Consider the following 17,215-nt stretch of genomic DNA (forward strand, 5'->3'; position numbering starts at 1 on the left):
TCGTATATCTCTTCAGCAAATCTCTATTCCAAAACTGCAGTGTTAGTATCGCCGATGGACTGGAAAGCGCAGATCGTAAGATGGGAAACCAAAACCGACCTCAATCGTTGCAACCATCCATGCAGTATCATCACTCGATACTGACTCCGTACAACGAGAGCATAGAATGCCATACACCATAGCGGCCTGCAGGGCCTGTAGCATCCTCTCGTTATCGTAGCTTTCATACTGATAAGAACATCAGCATCCTCGGATCTGTAGTACTGCTAGTGAATGAATTCGAGGCTTACCTCCTCGCTCATTTGCCGCAAATGAGTACATATTTGCTTCCATGCAAAGCTGTGGCTCCCTTGCATGTTGGAATAGAACATCTTCGTTAGATTAGCGCAGACGGCAAGCGCTTCAGGTAAGCATTGGTGGGGCAGGTCTGGCGGACATTCGTCGTTAGAATCAAGGGAACAGGGCGGGTGAATGAAAGGCGGCAAGGTCTTTGGATCGGCCATCATACGAGTATAAACCGTAAGACGACCGAGAAGCAGTTTGCCGGTCAAAGATCCCTGCTGGAGTGACCTTTCACGCTGTGAGAGCTGTGGGCCGGGTATCTGGGTACTTGACATGGAGTTCAAGGACTTGGGCGTCCTCAGCTCGACGGAGCTTTCATTTACCACAGACATATCGAATGAGTCTGGCAAACTGAGAAACTGCATGAACTCCGAGTAGTCGGGCAAGTCTGGTGTTTGGGTACTTGGTCCGGCTGCCGCCATGTCGTTTTCTCCAGGAAGCGCATCGAAGCTGACAGAAGCTGCTCCCATCGTTGCTGGAGTGACTAACCCAGGCCCGGTCGCCAGATGATCTTGAATAACATCCACAGATGAAGCGCCTGCGGGTCTAAGAGGCCGGAAGCCTGTCCATTGATGTCCAGAGCGGGGCAGGGCAGACGTATAATGGCACTCGATCTGTCGCTTCGCGCAGCGCGAGCACGGGCTTGACAGAGAGCATCCGGCCTTAGCCCGGCGGCAATTTACGCAGGCTTTTGCTCGTCGGACCGGCATTCTCTCTCATTCGGTTTGTCGTGTTCACTGAAGGTGAAAGTAGCGCTGATTCTAGAGCCGCATTTAGTAACCAATCATGTGCCGAGTTGTGCCGGAGATCGCAGCCAACCGCAATTCATCAGAGTCGCGATCTCTACTTTATTCACGACGGACTTGGTATTCGAGCTGGAACTCCGGTGACGGATTTTAATAAGAATAAGGGGCGAGTCACATATATAAGAGCCGAGACCCCCACAAACGGAGCCTTTCTCTCTTTTGTAATATCCCTTCAATAATTTCAAGATGACCAATACTCGCAAAACCTGTCTGATTACAGGCTGCTCTAAGGGTGGAGTTGGCGAGGCGCTTGCAGAAGCCTTCAGAGACAAGGGCTATCATGTTTTCGTGACCGCACGTTCAACAAACAAAATCCCAGAGCCCCTTCATGATGCGTCTAATGTCACTGTCCTTGCGCTGGATGTCTCGTCTTCCAGGTCCATTGCTGCAGCCGCCAAAGTCATTCAATCCGAGACTGGGGGTAAGCTAGACGTTTTGATCAACAACGCTGGCCTCGGCATGGAAATGCCCGTTCTAGACACATCTATTGCCGAAGCTAAGAAGTTGTTCGATGTCAATTTCTTCGGAGCCTTGGAGATGACTCAGGTGTTCAGCCCTATGCTTATCAAGGCTGAGGGATGCATTGTCAATAACTCATCCGTGGGCGGACGTTTTCCAATTCCATTCATTGGTGTGTATACCGGGGACATCTCCATCGAAAATTCAGGCTGATCTCTTCATCCAGGCACCTACCAAGCAACTAAGGCTGCTCTCATTCAAACAAGCGAAGTCCTACGTCTGGAGGTGGCACCTCTCAACGTGCGCGTCCTTACTCTCATCACAGGCGGCATCACGACAAACTTCCTGGCTAATATTCCGACCCTGCTGTTGCCGGAGAATTCCTACTACCATGGCATCAGAAACATCATTGAAGAACAGCCCCAGCAGGTACCCTTCGGTGTAAGCCCGAACAAGTTTGCAGGAGAAGTTCTCTATCAGGTGGAAAAGGGAACGACAGGCAAATACTGGATTGGCGGCGCTACCGGCTTTGCTCGTTTGTCATTGTGGCTTTTACCAGATTGGTTGCTTGTGAGTATTCAGAGCGATATCTTCGTTGGCGGATCTGAAATTTACTAACTCTTGGTGTACTAGGATCGATTTTCTTTGAGCCAGAAACCATTTACCAAGAAGCTGGCTGAAGAGCATGGGAAGCGGACTGCGCAGGATACAAAGCTTGATTGAGTGGTCGACAGCTATTGCTTGATAGGGATCGTGGAATCGCTAGATGGAAGTAGCATCAAATTTCTAAGCCTTCAACTTTACAAAGTTCGCGACATCTGGGGACAAAGCGGTCGATAGAGGAATACCGTGGCATATGTGTTTTAATAATATCGTATGATAAGTTCCCATTATCCTTCCTCTGGAATTCAAGGGGGCTGAATCCAGACCTTGCGGAGTGACAGGTATACAGAATACTGGGGTATCACCACTATCTATCATAGATTCCGTTTTCGAAAGAAACTGTTTCCGTCTAGGTGGAGCTTATCCGTCTCTGATTGGTGCGCTCAGTCAATTCCGTGATTTTGATTGGTCGTTTCCGGAAAGTACCCGCTTTGCACTGCTCAAGCTGAAAACTGCTCGACCTCTTTTGAAGAGCCACATGTTTTTCTATGTAGTGTTTTCGCTACCATATCTAGCAATCAGGTCTGATCCAACTAAGGTGCCAGAGACTGTCGCATGTGAAGCAAAGCCTTAGTGCACGTCTCCCTTTCAGGTACACGTCGATCACTGCCTAAAGAACGAAGTGACAGATCTCGGGACGCATCCCAAGGCTCAAGATCTATACTAAGGCTAGGAACAGCCAGGTTTGATGAAGAAAATCCTTCAGTCTGGGTCTGTTGGTGAACAAAAACTCGGCAACTGCCGAGAAGTGACTGGTTTGTGGGGCGGCAAAAATATCCGTCCAATCATCGAAGCCATTAGAGGTCTGGGCAGGCACCGTCACATTGTCTGCACTGTAGTTCCTTGGTCTTTTCAATGTTCACGAAGAAGCCATGGCTTTTCAGCGATCGGCCCGCTAATTTCTCAAAATAAAACCGGCGCCTTAGGTCTATGGAGTGAGGATGTCGTAGCTCAGAATATCCTGCTTTTCGAACGTCTTGTTGAAATTGTAATTTTTCATCCGTTCTCATCCACATACTTTTCGGTAAGAAACGAGCTCATAGACTGTAAGCCAGCAATCAAGGGCATAATTGTTGAATATTGCCACCCAATAGGACTCCAACTGTAGTATTGTCATTGTTGCAATTCAGGATGAGTGGAATCATGTAGCATTGACGAAAGGTACTGCAATGAGCGAAGGCCCAGGTATATCGGCGTACAGCCTCTGATGTACCGCTATTTGGGTTACCACGAGCCTTATTCGGACAGATCAACCACGGGAATGGCGTCAGCCTTCCGTCTTTAAATTCAAACTCCACAGACTATAATGGCCATCGCCGCCAATCAACGAGTTCATTCCTTACATGTGCCTCGCTCGCTCTAAACTAGTGTGTATCGGGGGTAAATATCTTGGGTTCTTACCGTACGGAGAGATGCAGAAGGCTGCGTATATCATCATGCTACTCGGAAATTCAAGTCTGCATCTGTAATGTTAAGTTGTGCTCCAGCGTATCATCACCCTGCAGACATTGCATACGCGGGTCATAAAGTCTCTACTAATGGAGAAACCACCGTTGTGTTTGCACCATAGACCCTCATTCTCAACACTGGTTCAGTCTTGTGTCAATGGCTCTAATTTTGGTCCGTGTTATTTAAGAGTGCAACTCCCCGTTCGTTGGGATTATTTCTCTGCCAAGCAAAGCTCTCTTAAACTACATTCCAAATCTCTCCTCAGTCTATCGCCCAAGATGAAGTCTGCCGGCCTCTTGTCTCTTACCTTCCTTCTATCGGCTGTTCCCGCCTTTGCCCAGTGGGGTAACCCTCAGGCAGTCACCATCAAGCTCGCCAACGACCACACCGGTGCTTGGGCCAACGAGGCCATCCCTGTTGATGGCAGGAGCTACCCCATCAGTGCTTTCTGGGGCAATTCTGCCCTTTCGCAAAACGGCGGAGTCTCTGCTACGAATGCGGAGCTCAACTCCTATGGCCAGAATGCCCACTGCAATATTGAGTGCTCCCACGGCAACTTGGCTCTCAATGCCCAGACCACTTACCTGTCCTTCGAGTATGGGCAAGTTGTGAACTTGAAGGATGCCACTGTGGCTTGCCAGGTCCCCCACTGGTAAAGGCGCTGCTGCCTTTACCACTTTGTCGGCTTCTGCAGACTCTCTTGCCAATTACTTTTTCCTGTGTTTTTAGTCTGGCCCTTCTCTGTTCTTGGATTGAAAATGGATCCTATGTTCCTGATGTCTTACCATGAGTCTTGCTATATTAGACACAAATTATCTAGTTAAAAGTGAAAGGTGATACTCTTCATACTAATTTCCATTGCCCTTTATTAAGTGGTGATGTACCATCAAATAGAGACTACTCTTTCTTCACATTCAAGTTCTTGCGCGCTCGAGCCATCAATCCCCTCAATCGCTCCGTAGCCTTGCTATCCAAAAACTCAATAATCTGAACAACTTTCTCTCTAGAGTCGTCCATCGTCAAGATAAAGATATATTCACCATGGAATTTCCAGTCCTCGGAAGAGAAATCATCGCCCTTTGCTTTCTCGTGGAAGATAGTTTCACTAGTCGCCCAGATCGTCACTTGGCTCAGGCCTTCATTTTCAAAAATTTCCTTGGGAAAGACAGGGAAGCTAGCTAGAACTTCTCGTAGGCTTCCTAGATGTTGGGCAAATGCGGCTGCGTCCATGGAATGCGGGAGGTTGAGAGATGCGGGGGCGAACTTGTGTTCGGCCGAGGGGGCCAGTATCGAGAGGAAAGTTTCTGGCGAGAGGGTTCTGAATCCATCGATGTATGCCAGGGCAGTCTGGCGTAGTTTTGAAGCCATGATTGAAGGGGTATGCCAAATGAGAAAGGACAGAATTTCAGGAAGAGCGACCCGGGCTGATGTGCCTTGGAATCGGAATTAAGTATCTTATCTCCACTGCATATCCCCTTCTTCGATCACTGTCTAGAATTCCCGATTCAAAGCGCTTAAACTTAACTAGTTAGTAGCAAATGAATTACGAATATTTGATCATTTATTAGATTGGATTGTCACATAATTCAGTTTCAGAGTCTGAAAACTATCTCAGGAAGTCCCCTTCCGAGACAGCTAGCTCGTACTCGTAATCAGGTTGAAACTCCAGCCACATAGCTTCAGGTGTCGAGTGCTTATAAGTATACTCGGCCTCCTTGTCCGGGACAATGCTTTTTTCAATACCCGAAGCAGCCGCAGCCTCCGCCAGAAGCTGCACTCGGCAGGTGTTTTCCATTAGAGTGAACAGGTAAGCAGCTTCATCAACAGTTCTGCCTGTTGTCAATAGACCATGGTTCTTCAGGATGGCGCATCGTTTGTCATCAAGGGCAGCAGCAATTCTTAACCCCTCATCTGCCTCGAGGGCAATCCCACCAAACATGTCGTAGACCGCGTGGTCCTTGTAGAATATGCATGCATCTTGATTCAGCATTTCTAGAGGCCGTCCGAAGCAGGACCAGGCCTTTCCATGAGCACTGTGGAAATGGCAGGCCGCATTAACATCGGAGCGAGCATCGTGAAGAGCGGAGTGGATACTAAAGCCGGCGGTGTTGATGGCAGCCTAAGTTCGAAGGGATTAGCAACCTCGTCTTGTCACAGGGTTGACATAACATACTCTGTTTCCACCGATGATCTCGCCCTTCATGTCGACTTGAACCATGTCGCTCACTTTCATGAGACCAAAGTGACGGGCAAGACTGTGAATCCAAATCAATACCTCTTTCCGTCTAATTGGTGAGGAAGTCACTCACGGGTTAATCCAAAAAGTGTCAGGATCGACCGGATCTCGAATACTTATATGACCTGCAGTCCCTTCACCATAGCCCTTTCGCGCCATTATTCTGAAGGCACCGGCCATGCGTTCCAGGGCCCATTTCCGCTCGTCATATGGATTGGAAAAAGTTGGGATACCTTGCATGGGAGCACCTCGCCCAATGGTCGAGGCGGATCCGTCGATGCTTGAAAGACGGTCCATGAAAGTATCGTCGACCCTTAGGTGTCGCTTTTCTTGGACAGGGTTGCCAGCATTTCCCGATGAGCTCTCTACTTGCGTAGAGACCGGGGGAGAGCTTAGGGTGACGGTCGACATGTTTGTATACTGGTAATACGAAAGTAATGATAGAGCTTTTCTGATCAATTCAAAGGCAAAATGTTGATTGTAGAGCTCAAGTTGGGATGAAATTGACAGGCAGGACGTGGTAGAGTTAACTAGATATAGGTCCGCCCATTCCGTAGCCATCGGCTATCTTCCATACTCCACTCATCGATCGACTATGTAATAACCGGCAGGAAACCCCGACTATCAGTCAGAAGGACCAAACATAGTGAAGAAGCCAAAGGGTCCAAACGTTGCGATGGCAGTCAACTCCGAGCCCCACTTTCTTCCTCCACACAAAAGCCCCGCTCATTTCGCCTCGCTTTGGCTCCCTTTTCTGGCCAATAGACACGGTTGCTTACTCTTCTTCTTCTATTTTCCTTATCCGTTATAGAAAGTTTCATCTTTGAACCACATCATAGCCTCGTGGCTATTTCTAAGAACCACAATGGCCACTCCTGCCCGTACCTTTCTCGCCTATCAGCATGATGCGCATCTCCACACTCTCGAAACAGTGGTGACAGCAGTGCACCCATTCACCTCTCTGGGGGAATCAGACCGCCAGCTCTTCAAAGATGGCACAGAAAACCACCATGCGGTCATCACAGAGAAGACAATCTTCCATCCGCAAGGCGGCGGCCAGCCCTCCGACACCGGCGTGATAAAAGGACCCGCCGGAACTTTCACCGTCACGGCAGTGCGCATGACAAACGACGGCCAGGTACTCCATCTAGGCCAATTCGAAAGCTCAACCTTCAGCCCGGGCGAGATTGTCAACCAGGAAATTGACGTCGACAAGCGTCTACTCTTCTCCCGTCTCCACACAGCGGGGCATGTCCTCGGCGCGGCAGTCCGGCATCTCCTGGAGAAGGAAATCGAGAATTTCGATGAGCTGAAAGCGTCGCATTTCCCGGATTCGGCGGCTTGTGAGTTTCAGGGTGCTATTGAGGGCAAGTGGAAGGACGAGATTCAGAAAAGGTTGGATGAGTATATTGCAGCTAAGATGCCGGTTCAAGTGGAGTGGTGGGATGAAGATGATTTCAAGGCGAAGGGATTGGAAAGGTTGATTCCTGACCGTAGTCTGGTGCCGCCTGGTGAGAAGTCGCGCGTTGTGAATATTGTTGGAGCGGAGGTTTATCCTTGTGGAGGGACACATGTTGATACGACGGATTTGTGTGGTCAGACTAGTGTCAAGAAGATTTCGAGGAAGTCCGGGAATTCGAGGGTTAGTTATGTGGTCAAATGAGCGGTAGATTGATAGATAGATGGCGTTATTTCATGCTTATAGAAATACGGTGCCATGATTAAAGCGCCAGCACTTCAATTTTTCTTTTTCGAATGATCTCCAACCAGTTTGTGGCAGGGTCGGCGTCAAGGCTAGACCACACCTCTTGCACCACGTTGAATTGTCTTTTCATAGTCCCAATCCCATATCGCTGCATCCTGGTCCACCATGCGACCCATGTCTCTCTGTCCAAAGCACTGCATGAAGCAATGAATGCTGGCCAAGTGATCGGCGCCATTTGGTTATCTGAGATCCCGGACTTCAAATCCTCCACAGTATGCAGGTTCGAAGCAATCATTGCGACTTGTTCGGTTATGTCGGACCTAGTGCTCCCCTGGATGTATTGTAGGTAATATATAAGAGTACCGAGATGCCAGGCATGTGCATGGTGACAAAACATCACCTGCATTATTTTGTCGTTCGGGAAGATAGTACTTGCAAGATTTTCATGAAGGGTCCAAGATAGGAGCCTATCTCCTAGTGACTCACAGGCCTCAAGAATATTCTCTGGGATTGCCTGTCGTGGAACAAGCTTGTCATAGAAAGAAAGGCTCTTGCAAAGTTGAATGGTTTCCTCAATGAGGTGTGCAATATCTGTAGTAACACCATATGTGAATTCATAGCACCATGTTTGACTCAGTGGGCGACATTGTTCCTCTCGCAAAATTTGAAAGTCTGGTAGTGATGGAAGATGGCAAGACGTAGTGTTGGCGATCAACATCATAAAGGAGCTCATTTCGTTCAGTCTTGAAGTTTCTGAGCTCATAATCTTCCAGTGTTGACGGCTTTTTCGCAAGTCTAGCATTGCTTGAATATGAATCTGAAAGTCGATAATTGATCCTTCCATGACCTAGAGCCTTGTCAGTATATCGCACTATTGAAATATTCGCAAAGCGTACACCGATAGTCAGCAAAGAGCACAATGCCACCATTAAGTGTCTGTAACTAGACTGTGATGCCCCTTCCGCCAAGGCCAACTGCATACATCTGAGTGCCTTTTGTCTATGCAAGATACCAGTCTTATGATAGCCGCTTTGCGCCGGGTTACAACTGCTCATATGAAATGCAGCGGTAGCGACCAAGGAGTGAAATATACACAGTCTCACGCTTGCTGCGACATTCTTGGCTGGGAAAAGGACGTCGACAGAGCCTTCTAAAGCAGCTGGCACATAGAGAGAACGATAGGGGTTTTCGATATGTGAGAGGGGTTGAAGGACATTGGCGACATATAATGAGTAGTGGTGGAAAAGGAGATTCGTTTCGGGGTTGTCGCAAATGTGCATTTGCGGTTGGCTCCACAAGCAGGATGCTGATTGAGGCGTGGTATATGGTATAAGAGCCGAGAGGTGGGCATTTCCATCATTGAGCTCTGAGTGATATTCTCCTAAGTCGTCTGTGGTCATAAGAGGCTCAGTATTATACGAGACGTGGTTACAGAATCCCGATATCGAGGAGAAAGCCACAGAGGTGGGCTCTTTGTTGTTGCACACGGCTGAGAAGGAAGTGAAAGGGCCTTGACTTGACGGTACAACACCATTGTATAAATCATTTTCGATGTTCATCAGAAATGTATCAATTTCGGCAAGGTTGAACCGATGTATGGCATTTCGGCCTTATCGGGGAAGTCAGTCAGGAAGACAATCCAGTACTGGTTAATGGACCAACCTCCACCAATTCTCCTTCTTCCAACTCCCGTATAACCCACATTTGAAGGTGACCCTTCAATCGAAGACATCCATCTTAATTTAATGCCGTATCCCTCGCAGGTGAGGCCTTTTCTTGCGCAGGCCTCGCAGCCTGCGGGATTCTCATCACACTTGATCTTCCGTGCCTTGCAGGTCCAGCATCTAGCCACATTAGCGCTCTCCCTGGAACCTCACTTATCAAAATGCATACCCTGAATAGGTAATAGGCCTCTTTTTATGACCGTCCATAATCTGTGACGGGAGAAGTTGCCAGTGGATGTCACGTTTTGAATGACATCCTTGCACGTGATTGACATGTCCGCTCGAGCCCCTGGCGTTCCTCCTACCTTATTCTCATCATGACCTGATGTATCAGGTTGATGTGAAGGTCCTTCTTGATGGCCCAGATAATGCTGCTGGTTTCTTTCGGACAGGACGATTCACGTTGCGCCGAAACTTGGTCTTGCGCTGCGTTGCGCGTCTGCATGTTTTGGGTGACCCACTCGCGCCTCGCGATAAGCGTTTCGACCAGAAAGATATGTTCCAGGCAGGCTTGATCTTAGCGCAAGATGAGCGACACCCGGAGATGGATTGTTGTCGGATTTTGCCTGTGCGATCTCGCAGCTCGGACCCTGGGCTCATGGGTTTGAACCGACCTATCTCGAGGTAGTCGGTGACCCCGATTATGACTTCTTTGACAACATTATCGTGACCATATTTAGCAGTGGTCTCGGTCAGCCGCGTGTTTGAGTGGACACCGTTTGTTATGACCCGGCAAATCACTTCGTGGATCCGGAGTTTGCCTAGATCGAGCTGAGTTCTGGCTGCTCACTGGCCGTCGCCAAAAGCCTCCGAACATCCTAGCTGGAGTTTCCAAACTATGGGGCCATCGCCCTCTGATACTGGTCGCTTTTCTGGAGGCGTAGCCTTATACATATGAGCTCAACGTGTCTGGGAACTAAGCAATGAGTACGGGAACCCGATCGGTCAAAATGTCCCAAGTACGGAGACCGGGGCCAGAGCTCGACCGCCACATTTGGTATCCTCGGCCTTCGTACCGACCTATCATATCACACACAACTTTTGTTGCCTTTTACAAAGTTCCTTGAATATTGTTTTCTGGATCTTCTTCGGCTTTCACTGACCGGAGATATCCGTTACCAATCGCGCATCGCATGTCAGGCTCCTTCGCCGGGTCGATACTCAAGAATGTAAACAGGCGTTAGACACAAGACACATAAGAAGCAAAATACACCCTTTCTAATCCAAAGCCCCCAAATACAACTTTTTAAACCTGTCGATATGGATTTCATGACTCCCGCAAACACCAATTCTTCTCGGGTTCGAATCTTGATGCTTCACGGTAAGAAGCACCCTTCTGGATCAGATTGGCATTTTTTCTAATCTCATTCGCTCCCTAGGACATGGCCAATCCGGTCAATTTTTCCAGTGCAAAACTCGCTGCTTGCACCGTCCTCTGAAAGAAGCGGTCTTCCAAGCTCTGCCCCAAGACTTCAGACAAGATGAGATCGATACAATAGACTTCTACTACCCATCTGCTCCTTGGACCGCCAACCCCGATCATTCGAGAGAAGAGAGATTCGGTAGTCACTCCGGCTCAATCATTGCGTCTAGGCAGCTTCTGTCAAAGTCCATCATTTTTCGGTTTCCATGGAACCCACTATGTTCCCAAGAGTAGTGAATTCTTGGCAACTATGATTTGCTTCGTTACAGGCGCCTTGGGACCAAAAGCAGATGTAGGATCGGACAACGAAGAGGACTGGGAAGACTGTGATGCTTGATTGGAACTGATTATTTGCGTGGTTTCAAAATATCTCTAGCGTGTCGTTATAATTTATCGTTTTATCTATCAATGATTTATGGGACTCTAACTTCTATTCAGGAGTCAAAGCTCATGTAGAAGCATATGCTTCTAACCTATAAATTCCACCTGGCATCTTGGCCGAAGAGACCTCGCATCTCTTGGGAGAGAGCTACCCGTACTAGGAGTAAACCCGCCATCACATCCGTCCACTTCGTAGTTTCTGCTTTTGAATTTGCCTAGAATTGTCAGATGGTTCCAAGCAAAGCTTGTATGATTGCACACATACCAAAGCTGAAGCATGAGGAATGAATGCGTTCATGCCAATCGACCACAGAGTATCTTGAAGCCATCGCTGTTGAGACTGCAATAAATTCTGTGATTTCAGAGCACAGCATAAAGACCACATAACCAGGAAGCCTCCTATTGGAGCATATATTCCCTGGCTGAGCTCAATTCTCTCCTGGATGGGTATTGTCTCGAGTATTACAGGAATTGCAGAGCATATGCGATCCCTTGCCTCCTGGATGATATTTGAAAGAATTATACTTTCTCTCGTCTCGTCATAGGCTTCACCCGAATGAATGGAGTTTCCAGTCAATAGAAGTAGATTGGCTGTAATGAGCTGGAGACAATGGTAGTCGTTCCATCGGACTATAAGAAGTGCCTAGTATGTTGTCAGTGTGCTGTGACTTTGTTTCCAAAAGAGACTTACATTCACCAACCTCTCGGTCGGAGGCACTTTATTTATATCCAGTTCCGCCTTGGGGCATATTTTCGGAAACAATTTGAGGTTCTTTTGAATATGTTTGACTGAGGCTCGAAGTTTCTGCACATCCAGTTTGCGTGCTGTCTTTCCCTGGGACAGGTTTTCAACTTCTACTGTCAATGGTTGTAGACAAATATTTGCGACGTCTAGTATTAAAGAGGCTTTGGCGCGATCATTCACACAATATGACGCAAGTTTCTGAAAGACATCATCTTCAGATTTGGAAATTATGATCGCATGGTGTAACGTGTCGAAGTCACTGGTAGGTACATCCTTATGAGTATTGGAGTTTTGCGCTAAGATGTTTAAGAGACCTTCGAGATGAATTCGCCATGTTTGGTCTTTCGGGTCGATGTTGACAATCATCTAAGTCTTTGATCAGTATTGATCACGAAAGGCCGCAATATTTATATACCTCATATATTGAGAATAGGAAAATAGCGCTGGCTAGAGCCGGCGAGTAAGGTGAGACTGCCAGTGTTACTCTCAATTCGCTGATTGTAGTGCTGTACTCTGCGAGCAGGGTTCTTCGACTTTGAAAAGATTGTTCACTCTGTTGCAAGGCATGAAGGCACCTCCTTATAGTAGTTACTGCGGAGATGACTATATTGTTTGAACCTTGTGTGATCATTGTGTCGAATGAATATCGCGACTCTGGCTCCTGCGGGTTCCTCTCGCTATAACCCAGTAGCAAATCTTCGAGGAACGAGATAGCAGCAATCGATGACTCAATCTTCGGTGACGTTTCATTTCTTTCAGGAGTATTGGAAGAAGAAGACAAAAGCGGCTGTCGTTCTGTTGCAGACCTTGTGGAACGGACCGTCTGACTTTCTCCATACCCCAAACAGACTCTCCTTGACTTTGTGCAATGACGACAGACAGGACGCGTAAGGTCGCATTGGATCTTTCTTAGCTTGCACGTTGTGCATCCCTTGCTCGGATGACCGGGATTGACCATTATCAAGGTCTCAGCCCAGAACAGTTTTGTAATCCGCGAGGGTAGAAGCAATGCCCAGTGGGCCCCGCATATGCCCGCAACGGCGCTAAAATTCTCGCATGGACGGCGCTATTCCCGATCGGGCAAGAAAACTAAAGTCTCTCGTCAGCTTTCTACTTATTCTCGCGCTACTTTTCTCGCAAGGGGCACGCTCTTAACATTTTGATGCAACGAGTCATGTCAATATTTTCTAAGTGGCCAATAAAGCATCTGGTGGAATAGATTAGATAAATTGATACCGGGCTAGACCATTGTGAATCTTGCCTCCTTGGTCTATATAAGGAGCTCAGAAGTCCATCGTGGGGATTTAATTCCAGTTTCTCAATTATTCGCTCTCAATACTCTTACAGAACACCTTCAGCACAATAACATTTCGAAGTTCCAAGCTTCTCACTCTCAGTCTAGAATGTCTCTTCAACCGATCAAGATCTGGGGTCACTGGGGTGGTCCTAACCCATGGTAAGCACGTTCTTTCAGAGACGATAACAAGAAAAAAGCGCTGAAGTTTTGTGAAGGAAAGTAATCATATTGCTCGAAGAGCTAGCTCTTCCTTATGAGCTCAGACTGGTCGAATTTTCCGATGTCAAGAAGCCCGAGTACCTCGAGGTCACCCCCAACGGACGCTTACCTACCATCAAGGATCCAAATACTGGAATCCTTCTCTGGGAGGTAATGATTCTGTTTAACTGTCCCTTTCAAGACACCAAATGCTAATAAGAAACTGTTAATAGAGCGCTGCAATCATTCTCTATCTAATTGAGCAGTACGACAAGGAAGGCAAGCTATCCTATAACCAGCTTCCTGAGAGATACCTGACCCAGCAATGGCTGGCCTTCCAAGCCTCCGGTGAGTAGTGACTTGTCTTCTCAAAGTTTGAGCAAGCTATGACATAAATACTAACCCTACGCAAAGGCCAAGGTCCCTATTACGGCCAGGCAACCTGGTTCGCTCGCTTCCACCCCGAGAAACTCCCCTCGGCTACCGAGCGATATGTCAATGAGGTCATCCGAGTGATCGGGGTCCTAGAGGAAGGCTTGGCTCGAAACGGCACAGGCTGGCTGGTCGGCGACAAGTGTACTTATGCTGATTTGTCTTTCATTACTTGGAATGGTGTCGGTGAAGGCCTGTTGCAGGAATTGAACAAGGCGGATAAGCTGGAAGAGGATTATCCCAGGTACACTGCGTGGATGAAGTCGTTGAAAGGAAGAGAAAAGGTGGCCAGGTGCATGGCTCTTATTGCTGAGGCCCGGGTTGCGCATGGGTTGAGGTAGATAGAGCAGATGGTTATGGTGATTAATTATTGATTTTGACAAGGCGTTTCGGACACGGGGTGACGGGGTGAGCAACCCACCCCGTCACCTCAAGTAATTTACTAGTAATTTATAGTAAAGGCATAGTAAAATCGTGGTAATTTAGGCCTTATTGGTTATACCTTATCGATAATATTTCCACCCCGTCACCATTTTCTCCAGTTTCTAGTAATTCCTAGGATTTATAGCCTAAATTTTCAGGACCGCCTAAAAAAACCTACCTCGTCACCTCGGGGACCTTGAATAGATATATACGTTTAATACTATTTATTACTATTCATTTCTAGCGAGACTAGTTATTACTAAACTATTAGAGAGATTAATAGAATTTCTATATTATAATAATATTTTTAATAATACTCTGGACTAGCCATCATTACTTCATATAAATTTAAGGATTATCAAGCTAAAATCCTGTTTTCTGGGAACGAACCAGGTTTTTTTAGTTTTTTATGGTAAATACCCCATTGAAGACAGACTAATTAGTTTGACTGTCCTTAGTGATGGATTCGAGGTGCTCCTTATACTGAGACTCGGTGATATTTCCTTTCCTCGGCCAGTCAGAATAGCGTAAAACGAAGCAAAGATTATAATCGGATGGACAAAGGAAGACCTTCTCTTCCTCAACTGCTGAACAATATCCGTCTGTGTAGATCACTCTACCAGGGCATTCCATTCCCCAGTCTCCCCATGCCTGCTCTCCGGTCCTAAGATCTTCACAAGATAGAGCGAACTGAAAGAGCGATTTCAGACAGACTCTGACCGATCCATCATAGTGCTCTGAACATTAGTTTTCGGGGTCGTTGGGATTATACTGAAAGTCGCAGTCAATCACGTTAACGTATCCGACCATGCCAGGTTTATCTGGCTCCGTGCTTGCTAGAATCGAGCGTATAGAGCGGGCATCCAACATAATGCAATAGTCAAACCGAGGATTACCAGGTCCAAGAATAAACCCCCGCTTTTTGACCCATTGAATATGTCGTTTGCGAATAACTTCTGCCGAGGCTCCTTCTAAGCTAGGATCTTGAACAATAACATTTCGATGCCCCTCACGGACAAGTTCAATAAAATTAGGTTGGAATTCGAATTCTTCTTTTGAGTCTCTGGATCGGTCCATTACGGCGTAACAGTTTCGATCAAGTATCTCGATCGTAGCCGCCCAGTCTTGATTAGATATATCCGTAAAGGTCGTACGATAGATGACATAGCCCCACGGCCAACATCCAGTCATTCTAGCCTGCGTTTGGAAGAATCTAGGAATCCAACCGTTCCAACCCTTTGACCATCCTGGCTTTTTGTTGAATCGCTGCCTTCTCTCGAGCGGAGTCTCTCCCGGTGGAAACTCGGATGATCGCCATGGTTCACACCATGATTCGTCGTGGAAGATATTCAACTCTTCAGGCATTGTTATTCCAATAATCATAAACTGCAAAGAATTACGTAGGCATGTGCTGCCTCGCTTAATATACTTTGATCGGATAGTAATGATTCAGTCGTAAGGTCGCTACTTCACTAGTGCCTTGACGAGCGAGTCACTAGCGATACTTACCAAGCCTCTCCCTGGAATGCGACACAATCCGCGAGATAGATTACCGGAGGGTACTCTCTGACTGGGAACTCTCCAGTAGATCCTGGAACTGGTCTAGCGTAAGCCGGGTGATAAAACCAACCACTACGACGCCCCAAGATTGTCTACATACTTTGAGAGCACCATAATGTACAGTACGTCTCGAAACTGGTGTCACCACATATGCTCTCTAAGTCTTTCTCAAACCCCGATGTCAAGATATACTAAACTATATCAAGAATAGCCCCGAGATACTAGTATTTCTGTGTAGTGAAACATACAGTCGATTACCTTGTTAATTACATGACGCCATGTCTTATTACTGTATGGGTAAGATATGGTTGTTAGAGTCAGCTAGAGATCCCACCAGTGCCGCCGCGCTTTTGAAGGCTTTCAGTCCACTGAATCAAGCGAAAATCGCTATATGTTCACGGCAGAAAGTTGTTAGTACTCTTAACGCCATGTTATCCCCAAAGACAACCAAAGACTGGATCTTGACAAAGTCCCAGACCTACGAGCCTGGCAAGAGCTTGCGCCTCGGTCAGGTCCTTTTACGTCCATCGAGGTGTCAAATTTATTGATATTACTAGTGAATACATTCCATTCTGTGTCGTAATCGCTAAGTGTAAAAGCCAATACAAGCCTCATTGACAGGGGTCCTCTGGAAACCCTCCTCCATACTGGTGCGTCTTGGCAATTAGGGTTCGAGAAACAATCGAAGAGTGTAGGTGTTGACACCAATTTCGAGACGTAATGTATTTGATCCGTAGATCTTAGACACGTGCTATCAATAGCATATATAAAATGAGATTAGAGTGCGCCATAGACACCGCAGCTATCCTCGTCTTCCATGATTTTCTCCCAAGAGGCTAGCATATCATCTCCATCATCCATTATGCCCCCAAGAAACCATACATTACTAATAGCACATTTAATCCAACCATGGCAGGCATCACTGCCATCTATTCTGGGCCAAGCCCCCAACCCACCTTCCAATCAATCCATCATGGCAAGACTGTCTTGAGACTATCAAGACTAGGAAAATCACAATTTCTCTCCAGGAATTTCTGTTGTTGTCAAGCTTTGTGTAAGTATTCCAATGAATTTGGAAAAAAACGAGTTGATCACTTGATTTCTTTTATAAAGGATGCGTATTCCGGCACAGCTGTTCAAACAGATTGACAAAAATTGGAGCAGATCGGACGAATAGATCATTCCCAGAGGAAAGTGTTGATGCGGGCTCAATTTATGGGTAATTTTATTCGTGCAAATTTGACCAAAATAATACACGCTTTATTTTCGAGGGACAAAATTCACGATGCAAAAAGTTGGACTCGCGGGGAATCGAACCCCGGACCACTCCCATGCTAAGGGAGTATTATACCACTAAACCACAAGCCCATTG

At 47.0% G+C, this 17,215-nt stretch overlaps 8 protein-coding genes across 8 annotated transcripts; 5 read left to right on the top strand and 3 right to left on the bottom strand.

Moving 5' to 3' along the window:
- Positions 1–266: 266 nt before the first annotated feature.
- On the bottom strand, positions 267–812 carry N7443_004063 (alpha/beta hydrolase; the record flags this gene model as incomplete). The annotated part of the gene is made up of 1 exon (XM_056884119.1): positions 267–812. The coding sequence occupies one exon, from the start codon at positions 810–812 to the stop codon at positions 267–269; it is 546 nt and encodes a 181-aa protein (XP_056742397.1).
- A 522-nt stretch (positions 813–1,334) lies between these two features.
- On the top strand, positions 1,335–2,330 carry N7443_004064 (uncharacterized protein; the record flags this gene model as incomplete). Its single annotated transcript, XM_056884120.1, has 3 exons — positions 1,335–1,779; positions 1,834–2,177; positions 2,241–2,330. The coding sequence occupies 3 exons, from the start codon at positions 1,335–1,337 to the stop codon at positions 2,328–2,330; spliced, it is 879 nt and encodes a 292-aa protein (XP_056742398.1).
- Positions 2,331–3,997: 1,667 nt separating this feature from the next.
- N7443_004065 (uncharacterized protein) lies at positions 3,998–4,375 on the top strand (the record flags this gene model as incomplete). The annotated part of the gene is made up of 1 exon (XM_056884121.1): positions 3,998–4,375. One exon carries the CDS (start codon positions 3,998–4,000, stop codon positions 4,373–4,375), a length of 378 nt encoding a protein of 125 aa, XP_056742399.1.
- A 241-nt stretch (positions 4,376–4,616) lies between these two features.
- On the bottom strand, positions 4,617–5,087 carry N7443_004066 (uncharacterized protein; the record flags this gene model as incomplete). Its single annotated transcript, XM_056884122.1, has 1 exon — positions 4,617–5,087. One exon carries the CDS (start codon positions 5,085–5,087, stop codon positions 4,617–4,619), a length of 471 nt encoding a protein of 156 aa, XP_056742400.1.
- Positions 5,088–5,325: 238 nt separating this feature from the next.
- N7443_004067 (uncharacterized protein) lies at positions 5,326–6,366 on the bottom strand (the record flags this gene model as incomplete). The annotated part of the gene is made up of 3 exons (XM_056884123.1): positions 5,326–5,838; positions 5,893–5,974; positions 6,029–6,366. 3 exons carry the CDS (start codon positions 6,364–6,366, stop codon positions 5,326–5,328), a joined length of 933 nt encoding a protein of 310 aa, XP_056742401.1.
- Positions 6,367–6,820: 454 nt separating this feature from the next.
- N7443_004068 (putative alanine--tRNA ligase) lies at positions 6,821–7,618 on the top strand (the record flags this gene model as incomplete). The annotated part of the gene is made up of 1 exon (XM_056884124.1): positions 6,821–7,618. One exon carries the CDS (start codon positions 6,821–6,823, stop codon positions 7,616–7,618), a length of 798 nt encoding a protein of 265 aa, XP_056742402.1.
- A 2,091-nt stretch (positions 7,619–9,709) lies between these two features.
- N7443_004069 (uncharacterized protein) lies at positions 9,710–10,012 on the top strand (the record flags this gene model as incomplete). Its single annotated transcript, XM_056884125.1, has 1 exon — positions 9,710–10,012. One exon carries the CDS (start codon positions 9,710–9,712, stop codon positions 10,010–10,012), a length of 303 nt encoding a protein of 100 aa, XP_056742403.1.
- A 3,324-nt stretch (positions 10,013–13,336) lies between these two features.
- On the top strand, positions 13,337–14,201 carry N7443_004070 (glutathione S-transferase family protein; the record flags this gene model as incomplete). The annotated part of the gene is made up of 4 exons (XM_056884126.1): positions 13,337–13,389; positions 13,446–13,599; positions 13,662–13,776; positions 13,843–14,201. The coding sequence occupies 4 exons, from the start codon at positions 13,337–13,339 to the stop codon at positions 14,199–14,201; spliced, it is 681 nt and encodes a 226-aa protein (XP_056742404.1).
- Positions 14,202–17,215: the final 3,014 nt, after the last annotated feature.

Source organism: Penicillium atrosanguineum (genome assembly GCF_028827265.1).
Source record: "Penicillium atrosanguineum strain IBT 20685 chromosome Unknown utg000003l_segment0_segment0, whole genome shotgun sequence".
Lineage (NCBI taxonomy): Eukaryota > Fungi > Ascomycota > Eurotiomycetes > Eurotiales > Aspergillaceae > Penicillium > Penicillium atrosanguineum.